The 18,452-nt window shown below is 39.6% G+C and overlaps 1 protein-coding gene across 1 annotated transcript in view; it reads left to right on the forward strand.

Moving 5' to 3' along the window:
* SCFD1 (sec1 family domain containing 1) overlaps nt 1–18,452 on the forward strand; it is a 33,977-nt gene that overhangs the window by 2,349 nt on the left and 13,176 nt on the right. Inside the window, exons 4-15 of the mRNA XM_053474902.1 lie at nt 23–113; nt 471–593; nt 885–972; nt 1,473–1,562; nt 2,010–2,065; nt 2,484–2,569; nt 2,725–2,824; nt 3,991–4,130; nt 4,455–4,545; nt 4,968–5,041; nt 5,481–5,562; nt 15,288–15,384. Coding sequence (XP_053330877.1) covers nt 23–113; nt 471–593; nt 885–972; nt 1,473–1,562; nt 2,010–2,065; nt 2,484–2,569; nt 2,725–2,824; nt 3,991–4,130; nt 4,455–4,545; nt 4,968–5,041; nt 5,481–5,562; nt 15,288–15,384 — 1,118 coding nt within the window. The remainder of the gene's footprint in view (nt 1–22; nt 114–470; nt 594–884; nt 973–1,472; nt 1,563–2,009; nt 2,066–2,483; nt 2,570–2,724; nt 2,825–3,990; nt 4,131–4,454; nt 4,546–4,967; nt 5,042–5,480; nt 5,563–15,287; nt 15,385–18,452) is intronic.

The following is an 18,452-nucleotide window of genomic DNA, read 5'->3' on the forward strand; positions in this document are numbered from 1 at the left end:
TTTAACTGTATGTCCTCACTAGGCTTTTGCACTCAGACCGCGATGCCATTCCAGACGTTCCTGCTGTGTATTTTGTGATGCCCACAGAAGAAAATGTGGACAGGATTTGCCAGGTGAGCCGGTCATTCACTGTTACAGAGCAGGTGGTCAGAAGTATGGCAGAGACCCTGTGTTAACCAGCTTCCTACGTCCACCGGGTATTTATTGCTTTGCTTTATTGTTTAAGTTGTTTGTTTGTTTTTTACCTATTATTATTATCCTCATACCACGTAGTCTCGTAAACATGCGCAAACATGTGTAAGAATGTGAAACTCATTCATCCACATCAGGGAAGGGTCACACAGTTCCTGGGGTACAAACTGAATTACACCAATATCAATATAAATTAATACGGCATAGCACAATAGTTCCTGTACAATGTCATCACTTGCTATTAGACTTTCACTTGGACTTTTGTTGTTGTTTTGCAGGACCTGAGGACACAGCTTTATGAATCTTATTATTTAAATTTCATCTCCGCCATTTCCCGCAGCAAACTAGAGGACATCGCTAGTGCAGCCCTCACAGCCAACACTGTGTCTCATGTCTCCAAGGTGAAGAAAGAGCCTGCTTTTTAATGGGGGGGAGGGGGGGGCGGTACTGGAATTCGTAAATGGACAGTACATCTGGAGATAAGCAGGAGAACCAGATAAGTCTTTTTTTAGGCAAATTGTTTCCCTGCTAGAGTTACCAAAAGGAAATCACTAAATGATTTAGCTATTCTCTTCCTCATATTGTATAGTTTGTGCTCATGTTCTATTTCTTAGCAGATTTTTCTAGTCTTTACTCCCCAAATGTGTGATAGAAACAAACTGGTAATCATAGATCCCTCTCATTTTCTCCAGGTTTTTGACCAGTATCTCAATTTCATCACATTAGAAGATGATATGATTGTGTTGTGCAATCAAAACAAGGAACTGGTGTCTTACAGAAGTAGGTGGCTCTGAGATGTATAATTTGGCTATTGGTCACCGGTATCAGATGGTGGGAATGTTTATATACATTGCTAGAAAGGGTGGCTATAAAAATGTTTGGGACAGGCACTGATGTATGATTTAGACAAGTACTGTACCTTGGTAGTGTTGTAAATCAAGTTACATAGCCTGTCCTAAAAGCATATAAGGGCTATATATGGCTGGGCTGCAGAAATAATTAATGATTTAGATCTCCACTACCAGATCTGTCACCGAGAGCTAGTTAATCCTTATCCCAAGCGTTTGAGAGAATAGAAAAAGGAACACCTAACAATATCACAGATAACTGGTTAAAGTTTAAAATATTTTTTTTTAAAATCACAAAAGCGGTGGGCTAAGAAAATAGTTCTGCGCTCGGAAATAATGAGGTCTTTTAGATGAATGCTTTTCTGTACGTTCTGTTCTCGTACACGTTCACGTCTACTTGTAATCGGCAATTAAAACAGTTTAACTTTACAGCGCTAAACAGACCTGATATCACGGACACAGAGATGGAAACGGTGATGGATACCATTGTAGACAGTCTCTTCTGCTTCTTTGTCACACTGGGTACGTGCATTCTGTTATTCCTGTGCCGATCTTTTTTTTCTTTTTTTGGCTAAATGTTACCTGTTAGCCTTGCTATAGCTTTATGAACCTTAGTGATGCAGAAAGGATTCTGTTTTACTCTAGCTCAACATTTCAGCCCCTCTCTGGGACCAGGGACAGACTGGCCAGCGGTTGTCTAATGACATCAGTGCGGCTGGATATGGGTGGCCGCACGCTAAATTTTTATGCTCCAAGTGGCTGAACGCAGTAGCACTTGAGCAGCAGATCGGGCATGGAGCGATCTGCCAGCAGCCCACCGGCATTTGCCCGGTGCGCCAGATAGGCTTTTTCTGTTTATTGTACTGTATCGGAATACAACAAGCAATTGCTTTGCATAAAATTCCTTGGTGTGCTTATATATCCAAAATGCCTAAGGTACATCATCAGCTTTTACTTTTTCATCTATAGGTGCTGTTCCCATAATACGATGCCCCAGAGGGAATGCTGCAGAGATGGTGGCTGTGGTGAGAATGCTTCCTTTGCATATACGGACAGACACGCCACTCCCTAGGAACCCCTAAAGTAAAATGTTATTTTAGCTGCCCCAACAGTATTTTGCTTTTCCTATGTGTATTTCTCATAGAAACCAACTGCAGAAACGCAGTGAGGGCTTCAGTTTGTTTTTCCTGTTTTGGACGTTAATGTAATGGAAAGTTATGGCTACTGCTTTAGATGTTGCCTTCTTGAGATGGTGGCCTTGTATTCCACATATTGGGCTACTTATGATGTCACCATCTCTGCATGAAAGTCTGAGGCCATTGTGTGACCAGTTCAGTGCTATTTTAAGTCAGTCATCCCGTGTTGTCTTTCATTTGTGTCTGTTTACACTGGCAAAAATGTTCTTTCTTCCCTTGTATCACTTTTCATTCTTTTACCCTCCAGAAACTAGACAAAAAATTGCGTGAAAACCTGCGAGATGCCCGGAACAGCTTGTTCACAGGGGACACCCTCGGGACCGGGCAGTTTAGGTACGCCCCATAATGGTGGGAAAATTGGATACAATTTCTGTATAATAGGGGGATGCCAAAATGCATGTAAACAAATGGCATACTGTATCTTTACCTGCTTTGATTGTGGTTTGGTTCTACCAAAATGTAATAATCTTCCTTAATTTTGTATGTAGCTTCCAAAGGCCGTTGTTGGTCCTTGTGGACAGAAACATAGATTTGGCAACTCCACTCCACCATACATGGACCTACCAAGCCCTAGTGCATGATGTTCTGGTGAGATTTAAACTTTGTTTTCATACGTGTCCCAAATGTTATCATATATAATATACAGGTGTAATATATGTGCACTCCATTGGCCAGGTATAATTGGCGGGTCAGTTGTCCTGGTCCAATGTAGACAGTACTCACGGGACTTCACTTAAGTATAAAACAAATACTTCAGTTATGAAGCAAATCGACATTCCGAGCCTTAATCAGGTTTTTTTTTTAATTAATATCGACATTGGACCTGCCCATAATCTATACTTGAATATTTAAACAACGTCCCCTGCAATTTTTCCTACAGTTTTTGGAGATGAAAAATAAATATAAATAAGATCTAATAAACTCAAGTGCCTCAAATGCTTATTTCTTATAGTATAAGTAACCTTCAGTGTCGGATCTCATGCTTGATAGTTCAGGAGAGCCTAATGTTTTTATGTCTCCTAAGAAAGAAGTAGGGATTGTTAGAGTATTTTTTAAAAGGGAAAGTTTAGCGTTATGCCATAAAACCGCCGTATCTGGATAATAAGGCACTGAATTGTGTAGTACCTGTCCTCCAGTGCTCATTTACCGATGTGTATGTTTGTGTAGCATGAGAGAACCTATTGATTTTCCTGTGATCTAAGGATGAATATGTAGTTGGTCCACCACCTTGCAGCACTGTCCATTTTGGCAGGTGATGCCACACTTGGCTCAGGGGTTATCTTCAGGGCATCTCCTTGTCCTGGGAGCACAGGGGAACTTCTTAACCTCTTCTATCCACAGTGCAGACTGTCCAGTCTGCTGCAATATTGGGCTTTGGAGCTTTGGCCCACCCTGCTTTGCAAATGCTTCACCCCAGGGACCCCATACATATAACTTGCACTAGATCTGGGAGTCTGTACAGTGTCATATATATATATAAACACACACACACACACAATTGTGTTATTACAAGAAGGCCAGCTAAACCCCTTTCTAGACATGTCCTACGCTCCGCTGCAACTGACTCTTACGGATCACAGGTTCTGTTACTTTCGTTCTTAAAGTATTAAGGCACTTCCAGCCTCTGAGTTCTGTTCTTTAGTTTCTACTTTGTGTCAGCTACACACCATCATCATCTTGATGCAAGAAGAGCTTCAGTTGGTGAGCCTGTATATACAGGAGCACAAATAGCTTGAATTTCTTCACTATTGCAGGATTTTCACCTGAATCGCGTGAATTTAGAAGAGTCGGCACCATTGGAAGGCAGCCCATCTGGGACCCGACCCAAGAAGAAGAATAAGAAATCCTATGACCTGACGGTGGCAGATAAGTTCTGGCAGAAGTACAAGGGCAGGTTGGTGGATGAATAATCCCTTTCTTTCTGGATGAGGGTTTGGCAGATAACAGCAGTGTTAGATCAGAACTCAGCTCTAGGACTAAACCAATCATTTTTTTTATATTAATCAAACTAATTAAAATCTATTACATCTATCGTGTAATCTGTCCGCTTTCCTGCTATAGACTTTCTCACTATATAAACTTCTACTATTTCTTCTGGGTGACTGTTCTACTTATCCACCATTCTCTCAGCGAAGTGACTTCAAGAAGAGATCTTCACCTCCTCCTGGCATTATTTAAGCTGGTAGTATATAATTAACTTCTCCTTCTCCCTCTTCAGCCCTTTCCCAGAGGTAGCTGAGTCCGTGCAGCAAGAGCTCGAATCTTACCGCGCTCAGGAGGATGAAGTCAAACGCCTTAAAACAATAATGGTAAAGTGCTTTTCCAAACTCTACCTAAGACAGCCACGCCATTGGGAATGAATTCCTGACTTGAGAGAAGACAAGTTAGTCTTTCCTAAGTGGACAACCTTGTGACATACCAGTGATTCTTGCAGCCAAAAAAGGCTAAACTATGTTAAGGAAGATAAGTCATAATTATACATTATTTTTTCAATGCATAGATTCAGTCCTAGAGGATCTGAAGAACCACTATTTGATTTTACTATTCTTAGCGTTTTGTTTTTTTAATTTTTTTTAGTTTCCCCCCTTACTGTTTATCACAGTATTTTTAACAGTTGTTTGGCATTCACAGGAAAATAACATAGTTTGATAAAGAGAAATTGAAGTATGCAGAACCATGATTCCGCAACCATCGTTGCCTCGTGATAATCGGATCTTTATGTTTTTCTAAGGGCCTGGAAGGAGAGGATGAAGGCGCCATAAGCATGCTCTCGGACAACACTGCCAAGCTAACCTCCGCGGTTAGGTGAGTTCTGACTTTATGGTATAGGACACATCTTTTCCTTTTTCTTCCTTTTATACATTTATTTCTTCCCACTGTTCTATAACAAAATAAGGAGGCAAGTCTTTAACTATTAAAAAGATAGCTGGTGCTGGTGCATTTAGAAAACAAATCACAGTTTTATCTAATTTATTGTGAGAAACAAACCTAAACTTTGGGCACCCCTACAGGGGATCATTACGGCCCCTTTTAATTGGGAGGAATGAACATGCAGATCCTGAGAAGAGGAGGTTTTAGTCCGCTTCTCCCATGGGGTTTTCCATTGGTTTACATATACCCTCTTGAAATGCAAAACGTAGTGGGGAGAACATCTAGTTTAATGCTACAGATTATACCAATGCATGTTAACAAGAAAACTACGTTCCCCGAGGGTGTAATTCTAAACCAATTTTTCTCTTTCCAGCTCCCTTCCCGAACTCCTGGAAAAGAAGAGGCTTATAGATCTTCACACCAATGTGGCAACTGCAGTGCTGGAACACATCAAAGTGAGTAGGAGAAAACGTGCTACCCTTCAACCGTGCTGGATATGAATAATCTGTCTGTTGTGTGAAGAGGTTACTATTTATAAAGTTAAATCATATATGAAGCTATTGCAATATGTTCCAGGCTAGTATTTTCATGTTTTATACCCTACCTGAACTGTGTACACATTTGTGTTTTGGATTACATTTGGACCTCCTAGCAAAAAGATTTCAACGCACATCTCTTTTCTAAAGTATAGAGTTTACAGGTAAAAAACAAGTAACATGCTCTATACAGCTATGTATTAGAAGCCCAATATGTGTCTGCGGTGGTAGCAGTTACCTTAACCTGCTCAGTCCCCTTAGGGCATACCAGTACATCCTTTAAAACCTGTGCCAAGAAGCCGTTAAGATGTCCCAGTACGTCGTGAGTTTGTTACAACGGCGGCAACAGCATAGACTCTCCCCTGTCGAGAGAAGCCAGCATTGTTCCCATGATTTACCACTAACAGGCGCTCTGATCTAAAGAATTATTTTAATAAACCATCTTGCCAAATTTGTTTCAATTACATTTTTATATATATGTTTATTGGGCATTAAATGAGTTTAAGATCCTTAACGTTAGTGTAACCTGAAATGTGTGTGTGTGTATATTATAGATATATATATATGATAAGGTCCAATACAAATAAAAAAAAAAACATAATAATGCAATATTCTTACATTTTTTAATATAAAATTTGTCTTACTAAACTTTATATAATAGGAAAAGCAAAGATTATAACTTGGTTTAAAATATAATGCCTTCCTATTTATTGGTTCCAGATGTCTAGCAGTGTAGCACACCTGTGGTACCTACTGCATTCATTCAGATAAGGACTTCCTTCTCCATATTATTTGCCATACTTTTGTAGCTGGGTGATACATTTAATAAGGGCATTCTTAATGAGGAAGCTTCATGAAGACTTATTTGTTCTCAATATAGGGAGAAACCGGAAAAAAATTATTTATGTGGATATTGGATCTGACTCCATTTTGTATTTGTGTGAGAGTAATAAACTAAAACTATTATATACTCATTTCCAGCCTAAAATATCCAACTGTCTTAAGCCCAAATGGTTATTATGCCTAAAATAGGTGTCATGAGTTTGGGAGTCTTGAAGACGGTAGGATTAAGGTGAAGATATTAGTGTTCATCAGACAAATTTAATGAAGTCTAATCCACGGGCTTTGAACACAAAGTCTTATACGCCTTGCACACCAGTGGTGTCCATTTTCAAGTTCTGTGTTGTAGATGAGAAAAATCTACGGGTTTGTGTGCCAAAAGGTAATGAAAGGTTTTGGTGCAAGTTCAAGCCAGCGAGTTAATTTTGAGAAGAGTGCAAGCCATATAATGGCCGGAACTGAGAGAGAGCGTCACTGACTGCTGTAGGACAATCCTAGACCCACGTACCAATTGGTCTCTGGGTTGATATGCCGTCCATGTGCCTGTATTAGTAACTCTAACAGGTTATGATTTGATTTAACATCATCAAACATTAAGGGGTTGTATTATGCAATCTAGTAGGTGCCACGTGCTACCTTTTCAAAGTGAGGGCCTTAGGACTCTTATTCCAGATTTAAACTTGTAAATTTATATGGCGATCCTGGAAATTAGTGTTTAGTTTGTTAACCAAATTATTCTGTTTATAACCATATCAAACGTAGAATTTCAGCGTCACGGAACTATCTGTAGTGGAGTAAATTACAAAACATATTTAATTGGGTGTGCTTATATAAACAGTCTTTTAAAAGACAGAGCGAATAAAAAAAGCTTAATCTGTTTATAAACTTCTTTCCAGATGTTTTACATTTTGATTAATTTCTCCAAATACCTCACTTAGCCTCAAACGAACACACTTTTTTTTATTTTTTTTTTTTAGATATTTTTTCTGGCAGTTCAAATACTGTAGGTCTGTACTACGTGTGTGTGTGTGTGTGTGTATATGTATATATGTATATATATATATATATATATATATGTGTACATGTATAATTAGTCAAAGTCAAGGATTACAATAAAGTGCTGAAAAATAGCATTAAAGCAACAAAAGCTTAGAAATGTTGGAGTTGGCATCACAGTGAATCAATTGAGGCTCCAACAGTGCCTCAAGTTCTGAGAAACAGTGGCAGTTAGAAGATCCTGAGTCTTTGGAAGGAGACATTTCTGAAGTAACCTTTATCTTCCCTGTGGAAGAAGTTAACAAATTGATGGAGCTGTGGGAGCTGGAGGAAGATAAGGCTCAGAACAAGGCTGATCATTTTTTCAGTGGCCTTTAAACAATCCAAAGACCTTCCTGGTGTATGAAGCTCTACAAGCTATTATTACAGATCACTGGAAAGCACCAGAGAAAAAGGCTGATAATGTCCAGGAGGGCCTCTAGACTCTTTTTCTATGCTGAGGAATTACTATGCGTCTCCTAACATCGATACTACTGTGGCTAGAGCCACTAGGAGATCGGCTATCCCTCTGGAAGACCTCATTTCTGTGATCCTATGGACAGAAGAACGGAAGGTGCGGATAAGAGCATTTGAAGCGTCCTCCACAGTCTTTAAACCATGTATTGTGGCTGCTTCTGTTTCCGGATCCATGTGGCTGCAGCAACTGGAAGAATATGTCATAGGAGGTGCTGGAGAAGAGGTAACTCAAGGGGGCTACAGATCATCTTTGTTATGCAACCATGGAATCTCAACATGTGGTTGCTAGTGCCTCGGCCCACTTTTTGTGGCTAGAAGAGCCTTATGAGCTAAAGTCTCAATCAGCAGACAATGCCACTAAACATCACTTATGCAGTATTCTTTTCTTGTGTAAAGAATTGTTTGGGGAAAAACTAGGGAAAGTAGTACTGGAGACCAGCGCTTCTAACCCAGGAGAAAACATTTGCTTTGTTTTGGTCTTAACCCATTTGAGGCATCCTGGATTCCAGAACATCTTCCCGTTTTATTCTCTAGGATTCGCCCCACCAGGGGAAGAGGTAAGCTTACTCAGAAGCAGGGAGACTCTACATGAAAGCATGGCGACAGAAGCACTCCGGTAGGAGACGGGCTTTGGCATGAGTGGGCCCCAAGTCACTTCAGACAGTTGGACTCCTAGGATCATTTCCAAAGGGTGTGGTCTGGAGCTCAACAGGACTCCCCAAAACTATTTCTTTGCATCCATTCAAAGGAAAAAGCTCTAAAGTATAATCCAATAACTTTTAGTGAAACACGTTTTGAATCCAGTACCCTAGACCAGACTTAAGTTGGTGTCCAGTTAAAGATTTCAGATTTCTGAGCCGTGTCATTTCCTATTAAATCCATCAAGTCCACCATAGAGATTATCTCTGTTTTTCTAGCTACTTTTGGATCTCTGGGATTCATATCTGCATGTGGCAGTGCCTACTTCAGAAGGGACGCAACATCTCAAGTTCAAGGCCTTTCCTTTCAGACTTGCCTCTGCTCCAATGATCTTTACCAAGCTCCAAGCCTTTTTGGGAAAGGAGGGGAAAAAATGTTATATCTTATTTAGATTGACTCAGATCCTCCTGGCTCTTCAGATTCTAGGCTGCATAATGCATTTTCATAAATCCTGTCTCCAGCCTGCCAGAGTAGCGTTCTTCCTAGGGTTATAATAGACAGAACCTCCTAGAGGATTCTTTTTCCAGAAGATAAGATCCAGAATCTGACCATGGTCATCCATTCACTTCTACGGATGCGCAAGTGCGACCTGAGACTTCTTATGAGGCTTCTGGAACTTATGACTTTGACAAGGCAGGTGATGTCTTGGGCGCTACTGCATATGCGGCCTCTCCAGCATTTTATCATGAGTGTGTGGGATCGGTCTATCCCCTCTCTGGAGAGGGGCAAGAGTTTTAGACATTTCTCATGGTGTTCCCTCAGCTATTTTACATCTCTATAGATATAGACAGATCATATACTCTCTCTCCGGTTACTTTGAAGATCCGTATTGTAGCTCTAAGCACCTTCATGAGTCTCTTCACCCTTTGATCAGGTGTTTTCATGCAGGCCGTAAGCAGGATTCCACCTTTCAAGAGAACTCTCGTTGCTCCTGTCTGATTTAATCGCCTTTGGTGCCTTTGGATGAAGTCTTTCTCAAGATACTTACTTTGAAGCCTATTCTGCTAGTGGCTCTGACATCAGCCAGAAGGGTGACAGAGATTCTCTACATTAAAGCCTTATCTATAATTATTTATAGACAAAGTAGTTCTGCCTATTCCTGCAGAGATTATACCCAAGGTATTCTCTCCTTTCCAGCATCAGCAGGACATTGTTTAGCCGTTTTTTTGTTGCCCTAGACCTGAGAATGACAAGGAGTGCCAGCTTCACTGTCTGGGCCTCCTCAGGTGTCCGAAGATCTATCTGTAGAGAACGGTTTCTTGAAGAAGATCATCTAACCTGTTAATTTAAGCTTGGAAAGGACTTGCAGTTTCTAGGAATTCAAAAGCAGAGTGATATTTACTGGTGATTTGAGAGACTTACCAGGCCGCCAGCAAAGAACGTCCTGTCACGTAGAGCTCATTCCACTTGTGCTGTCGCAGAGGCAGCTGGAGTCTCCATGGACCAGATTGTCAGAGTGGCAATCTGCAAGACTGTGCACACCTTTGTGAAACATTATCAACTAGTGACTTCTTGTGCAGAAGATGCAGAAGAGTGTTGGAGGCTGTTATTTCCTAGTCCTCTCTTTGGCTTTTTTAAATCTCCTATGCTACCGGGAGATTCTTGCCTAAGAATCTCTTCTCCTTGTCACTTCCCAGTAGCAATTTTTGTCTCACCTTTTTTGCTTAACTAGTTTATTGTATTCACTGAGGGTAAGGGGGATGTTCTAGAGATTTTAGAATTTCCTCCCCTACCTGAATAGGCAGAACCTCTGCACTGGGAAGAGGCAAGGAAAATAAGAATTTACTGTTTCTACAGAAAATTCTATATCTTATATATTTTTTAGCATTGATAAAGTATGAGGAAGCTAAATGATTGGCGAGATATCAAACTTGCAAGACAAGACCCTCCCTAACACTGTTCAAAGTTATACTACTATACCTCTTTCGAATGGACTGGTTGGATACCTCGCTTGACAAAGAGAATAAAAATCTCAGAAATTATTTGAGGAGTGGAAAACTTTTATTGCAAATCTGGGCATTGACATACAAAGTAAAATTAAAAACACATTTGAATTGAAGACTTAGTACTGTCGACAAATATTGGTGGGCAAACCACCGATGACTTTGCATGGAAGTTTCTGATATCGGAGACATGGGCAGTGTCTGGACCTATAGCTATATTTAGAAGTTAGTGATGACATACCTCATGACCTAAGAGATACCGAGGGGGGTTAATATTATTGTTTTACAGATGGAAAATTGGAGGTTGCATTCTTCAGTGTTATTTTTTCCAGATGGAGACAGTTGTTCTCTGTTATGTTATCCATTTTTCTTTTATGTTAAGGGAAATGTATTACTGTGATTTAGTTATATGGTCTATCTGGGGTGAATGTATCTTTGTGCTTAATATTCTCGATAAACAGTTAAAAAAAAAAAACTAGCAAGACAAACCAGAGTTGGTGTTCTGCCTTATAACACTTTTATAGCTCAATACGTTATTCAGTATGTAATTCCTAGTACTGTTAAATCTTTCAATATGTATAATGGCAAGAGATTCCTAGAGATGTATTCTACCTTATAATTCTTCTTATAACTAAATATGTCCTTCAATACGTAATTCCTAGTACTGTTAAATATTTCATTGTGAATAGTTTTGCCTCATTCTTAATTTTTAATAGGGGCACTTATTTGTCAATGGATTGTCACCAAAAGTCATAGAAATTGTGATTGGTTCTGAAGGGTTGTTTGTATAAACCTTCAGAGGAAAGAATGCAATGACACTATGTAAGGTTTATTTAGACAAGATGCTACAGAGAGCAATTAGTGTTGTGGATAAGTGGAACAGTGCCTCCAGATAAGTCAACTCTGTTTTATTAAGTCCAGGTGTTTTAGAAATTGAAATGTTGGGCGCCATTCCAGGTTTTGTAATCAAATACAAAAAAGTAGCCATTGGTGATTCTTGATTATTATTAATGGTGATTATTCAGTATAATTCAAATACCTAAAGCTGTATGACCTATGACATGCTTCCTTGTTTTAACAGAAATCCGAATTTCTTGTTATTTTGTTAAGTATTTTAATACATCCATTCTAAATAAGGTAACTAAGTGCTGTGGCTAAGAAGTCTCAAAAAAAGTTACATCTGGGAAGTAACCTCCAAGAGTGTTTGCTTTGGGGGTCATTAATAACGTCAGAAACCATATTAAGGAAGAGAGTCTTGGATGTGGCAGTGTCCCCTCATCCGATAATATGAAGATTATTAGCAAATGGGCTTGATTCAAGTTGGAAAACATAACGTAGGGGCCTGTAGGCCACCTTATTGAGTAAAATGAAAAATGTGTTCAACGCAAAGGAATGTGAGATATGTAGATAGCGTTATTTGCGTTTCAGTTTGATGCCTTGCAGAATGGGTGTCAATTGATACATCTGGTTCCTGATGTACAGTTTTTTTTTTTGTCAACATCTTGGATACAATGATTAGTCTTGGGCAGTGTTCCAATCTTTAAAGGATATGATGCTGTTTTCTATGGGGTTTATTATATATAGACTCAACTTATAGGCACAAGAAATGCACACCCTAAAAAAGCATATACACTTTCCGGGGTGCTGCTGAAATGACCAACATGCACATACAACAAATCAAGAAATCAGTGCAAGTATTATTTAAAACCACCTATCTAAGGCATAATTATGGGGGATTCTGTTACACTTTATGGCCATATATTTCTAATATATGGTACAAATCTAAATAGTTTCTATATGTATGTAGGGTTGAATGCTTTTGCTGCTTATGGTTTGTGATCTGATGCTCAGATTCCATCTGAATTTAGCATCGACCTAAGGAAGCTAACCATCAATCAGCTTCTCCTGGGTCTGATGGCAGCTCCCTGGCACATATGACGATTAAGTCAGGGCCTGGGTTCCAGATTTGTGTCTCATAACACCCCAGCAGGTTGAAAGATTTCAACAAACAGTCCCCTGTATTTTTTTTCCTTGGCTTGTACCACTGTTTGTCCGCAAGAATCTTTTCCACCAGAAAAACACAGAACTTGGCCGGTCCTTCTTCAGGAAGGATTGTGCTTTTATAAGTAGGCTAAGATGTCCGCATATGGGCCAGAAAATGAATGCTTCAAAACACAGATCTGGTGCTAATTAATCTTCCTTCTATAAATAAAAGGCCTTTAGTGTTTGTGTCTGTCACACAGACTCGCCTTGGGATTCCTACATTTTAAATTGGCTAGTACCAGGTTACAAAGGAAAGAAGGAGCTTTATACAAAACGCCAGGTGTCTTCTGTCTCCTGTTGTTGGTGTAGTCATAGTATGGCGGTGGTAGCACAGGAAGGAAAAAACCTTTCCGTTCCAGTGCCTAAGGAGTTGAGTAGGCTTGAGAGTGGTTCATGTCGGCCTTGAAGAGGGAAGGAGTGTAAGTCAATGTTGTGTTGACTCCTAACCCACAATAGCGTTGTGATCCCCATGTGTCTGTAGAGACTTGTGCGGTGGTGTGAGAGGGGGCTATGTCTGACACAAGAAGGCTTTGACTCTGTTCTTGCCGCCTCATCAGATTTGCTTGCCCACCTCTCCTGAGAATGTTTTAGAGTAGATGCTTTGAAAATCGTAAGGCCCACCAAGTGATCAGATCATTTTTTTGTGTTAAATCCTTTGCATAATAGTTGTTGACCATTCCAGACAGTGGCAAGCTATTCTCCTAACAACAAACCAAAGCAAAAAAAATGCTTGTAATTTCTGCTGCATATACGGCACCTAGAACATGTGTCCGCAATTGGAAACGTCCTGCATAACAAAATGGTTAAAGGTGCCTATTATATATTCAGGCTTCTGGTTTTTTTTTTATACATGCAACTAAAGTATTTATGGGCTATGAAAGGCCAGAGCTCATGTGTTTGTTATTAAGCTTTGTGTATCCCTGTATTCAGTTAAGCCATTTGCTTTGTTTTTCTTTTATTACTGGGATTATTATTTCTGCTCCCATTAAATGTTCAGTAAAGTGTTCCCAGTCAGGCTGTTGTCTGCATGCAATAAACAGGGGGAAGAGAATGGATTTGAGAGCAGCTAGTAGGTGCTTATTGAGAGCTGTCCAAGAACAATTCTTCTGTAAAATATGGAATCAGGGAATCTAATGCATTTCACTGGAGTGGGTTGGTCCAATCTATATCTGTAGCACCAGTTATTAGTATTCTTGATCAGTGATTTTAATATCGAGTGTTGCTAGCTTCCTGGTGGGAGTATGTATGTATGTGTATGTGTATATATAATATATATATGTGTATGTATATTTACACCGATCAACATTATGACCACCTGCCTAGTATTGTGTAGGTCCCCTTTTTTTCCACCTAAAACAGCCCTGACCCGTCGAGGCATGGACCCCACTTGACCTCTGGGGGTGTGCTGTGGTATCTGGCACCAAGTCATTAGCAGCAAACCCTTTAAGTCCTGTGAGTTGCAAGGTAGGGCCTCCATGGATCCAACTTGGAATTTAGAGACCAACACCTTGAACTGGTTGTTATGTTCCTCAAACCAATCCAGAGCTGTTTTTGCTGTTGCGGCAGGGTGCATTATCCTGCTGGAAGAGGCCAATGCCGTCAGGAAATACCGTGTACATGAAAGGGTGTACACGGTCTGCAACAATGAGACCATTTAGGTAGGTGGTACGCGTCAAAGTAACAACCACACGAATGGCAAAATCCACGGTTTTCCGGCAGAACATTGCCCAAAGCATCACACTGCCTCCATCAGCTTGCCTTCTTTCCATAGTGCATCCTAGTGCCATGTGTTCTGCCTTATTTTTCAAATACTGAATACAGTTCAGTGCATTAAATATCTGTATAATGTTGTGTACATTTAAGTATTAAATATGTATAAAATTCATAACGTATACCGCAGGGAGAAGTTACATTAACTTTCTCTTCTCAGGATGTGCATTGTTAGGCTACCCCAAACGTTGTTGAGTGGCTCAGACCAGAAGTTGAACCTATATATTTTTTCAAATATTAGAACATTGAGCTTAAAAATAGTAGACCTCTTTCCTGGAAATATTGCCTTAAAGAACAAATGTTGGCGCCTTGGCGCTCCCGGAACCAGTCTATGAAGGCTGCGCATAGCTGGGGTCCCAGAGGGAAGATCTGCAACAATGTCTCGCTACAGCTTCAAGTGTTAGGGACTGAAATGAAGTTCTAGATTCAAAGACCTATATAAATTGAACCAAAGAAGTATCTAGAGGGATGGATCTACACTCATTCTTTTCTCAAATGAGCCAGTATCCAGCCAAATTGTATAAAAAGTAGGTAAAAAGCTGAAAGTTATTTAGCATAGGTAAGAGTATTAACAGTAATATAGACTTTGCCACTTCACACTTTAAGGAGCGTTTTCTCTGATATACAATTTCATACCTATCTGTATTATCTACTTATCCACAGAGGGACAATCAAAGAATCCAGAATCCCTCCTACATACAATCAAATTCCCAGAGAATACTTCCTCGATACAGAGTTTTCTATGTTCTATTTAATTCCTAAAAATCTTACAGTTTCTTAGTTTTTCTGTTACATGTAAGTTAAAAGTGAAGTCACTCTTGTACCCCATCATTCTAGGCTCGCAAATTGGATGTTTACTTTGAATATGAAGAGAAACTGATGAGCAAGTCAACTCTGGACAAGTCTCTCCTGGACATCATCTCTGACCCAGACGGTAAGTCTTGCCCTTTTACAACCCTACGGGTTACTTACTAGTTAACTAACCAAAGAACGCTCGTGGGTGTTGTACGTGTCTGGTCTGTTTATGTTTCTAATCCTCACTCTGCCCTTCAGGTTTTGGCTTTGAAGCCAGCACACTCGACACCTCATTGATTTTCAAATGTCTCCTGCCTCACCGCATGCATTAAAGAAGCCGTTGGCACCACACATTTCTGTCCATGGCACAATCCCACAAATCTGACTGCACATTCTCTGTTGTGTGTTTGTGCGCCAACACATCATTACACGAGCAATTTATATTTCACAGTGAGCCTTTTGCTATATCCCCTAAACAAGTGGCAACTGACAGGTTGGTCTCCTGTTAATGAAGTACAATGCTTATGATACATGGCCACTCTGGCCAAGTGATGGCTGTGAATCCCAAGGGTTATTCTGTGAGTAATATCCTTAACATAGTTGTAGTTATATAAATATCCCACACACTGATAGGACTGTAGAAGTGACTTAATGCAAGCATTGTTGTGTAACTTGTATGTGAGAACTTATTGTTTATGACAGAAGCATTACAAACTGAGCGTGTTTTGTCTGTATAACGCCAACAGATTCTGAAGCACTGTTCAATGACACTATATATTCAATGGTGTGAAGGGCCCAGCTTGTTAGAGCTTGCCATATAAATTGGCCCCACCTGAAGTCCCTAAAACAGAGAAGAGTTGTCATGGTCATGCATGAACTGATGGTTTTTAGATTCCAGGATTTTGGGACATTTTCATCAAAAAAGACATTATTGAACTCAAAAAGGTTAAAGGGACAACAATCCTATTAAGCTAGGTAAAGAACTTAACAGAAGACCCCTATGTTGGAATGCGATTAGTATATATCATCATATTCAAGGACAATACAAATATTTGTCTGGGAATCTTTTCCTTTGTTAGTCCGGACAGTCAAGATAGAGAATGCACTGCCAATTAAAGTGGCTGTGATAGAATCCATTATTATTTTTTTTACTTAAAGGTTTGTGTTTTTATCTAGCAAACACGGGCATTATGGGTTATTGATACAGGGTTAAACCTCTAGCTTCTGGCATCAAGAATATGTTTAACCCTTTAGTTTAAAAATTGGAGAAATGTCTCATTGGGTTTTTTTTTTTTGCTTTCTGCTGGATCTACAGTTAGAGGTACCTGGAAGGGTCAAACTTTATGGACTTTGTTCTTTTCTTTCAACCTGACTAACTATATAACGAAGCACAGTAGTACCTTCCTATTCTTGGTCGTGACTTTGAATTGTTAAAGTAGAAGGCCAATTGAGTATGCTTGGCTTTTCTCTGCTCTATGGTTTATTTCTGGAATCTACATTTTATTGTACTGAATCACAATACGAGACCGTCTAGGGAAATGAGGAATTATTTTGGGATTACAACGAGAAGCAAAAGCTTGAAGAGAGAAAATGATGCTTATAATAAAATGAGCAAATATGATGTGATAGCTGTGCATATGTTTTCTTTAACTTTACATATGTTTTCCCCAAAACAAATCCTTTTGGCATCTATTTTGGCAGCAGAAGGTTCAAATAAATAAATATTGACGTGAACCATAACTTAATGCAGAATTAATCACTCCCGGTATCCATGACTCTCACACTAGTAAATAAGAAAATTCCATTCATTTCATTTATTTTTCAGGACATCTTGCTAGTTTGCTTCTTTTGACATATTCTATGTTGTGTTCCTGAGCACCTTTTAATTAGGCTGCTAAACCTGAGCTTCACCCTGTGGTCTCTGTTTACTCGAGTATAGTCTTGGAGTAGTCCAAAAACATATGTCAACGCTTCATAAAATCCACACATCGTCGTTCCAAGGGATCATCAACACTCCTAAAAGTATCATGCTGGTGTCAGCAAAGCAGCTTGCTCCTGTCCTCTTCTCGAGTTACCCACAGTTGTACAAATATTTTCTGAGGTCTTTCTCTGTACGGTGTGATCATCATGCTTCATAACAGCCCATCAATGGTTCCTTGTAGCTCTGAAGAGCATAAAGTGTTGAGTAGAAGATGTTCCCCGTACCATTTATGGAGCATAGAGGTTGCTCAGGGGTCTCCTACAAAAGCTTTCTTTATGATGGGGCTCAGAAGAAACTCTACAAGAGACTCTGGTTTCCTCTGTTTTGTTCAATATTTAGTTTTTAGTGTGTTTCACTGACACCCTTCTTAATAATTTTGTCACTTTCCATCGGAACAGATTTCTCTCATAGCAAGATATTGCTATACACCTGAAGGAAAGCTTGTTGGCTCAGTTACCAGCTGTAGGGAGATGTCTTTAGCGCTCCGTCAGTCAAAAAAACGTAATAATAATTTGTGGGCTAAACACATAGCTTGTTGTGTTCAGAGCCATAGTGCATGCAGTGAATAGAGGTGGGGGCAGGTCCTAGGGGGGGCCCCAAAGACTTTTTGGTGCACACAATCCTTTGATGCCGTCACTGATGATATATGCTGCATAATGAATATTGTGATTATTTACAACTATGCGTGTGCTTTTAATATTGCGATTCATGTAACAAATTGGCAACTGGTTTTTATAAGCTCCATAATTTAACTGCACATATATCACACATGTGGAATGACCTATTCAGAGAGATATGCGTTCACGATAGTATAGATACAAGAAGAAGGATGTCTATCAACTCATTTGGCCAGATCGGTTAACCCGTTACTGAAGTTCCACCTACGATGGTAGATGTGACTCCGTGACTTAATTGGAGTGCATTTTCACATGAAATAAAGTAATTTTCTATCACATTTCTTATCGGAAAGCAGTTTTCCATTTTGCATTTAGTATAAACTCATTATTATGCTTGTCAGGCACTAGTAGAGAGAGCATTTTATTTGAAAGGATTCTGCCCAAATTATTCTGCTAATGTCTTTCTTAATATCTTAGATCTCCCCCTAACATCTAGTTATGGTAGGTGAGGAGGAGGCATGTGGTGCCTATTATTACTAAACTTACAACTTTCTGTCTATATTCCCTTCAGTGCTTTCCCAAGGGAATATTAACATACAGAATATTAAT

This window comes from Spea bombifrons, chromosome 9 (genome assembly GCF_027358695.1).
Source record: "Spea bombifrons isolate aSpeBom1 chromosome 9, aSpeBom1.2.pri, whole genome shotgun sequence".
NCBI lineage: Eukaryota > Metazoa > Chordata > Amphibia > Anura > Pelobatidae > Spea > Spea bombifrons.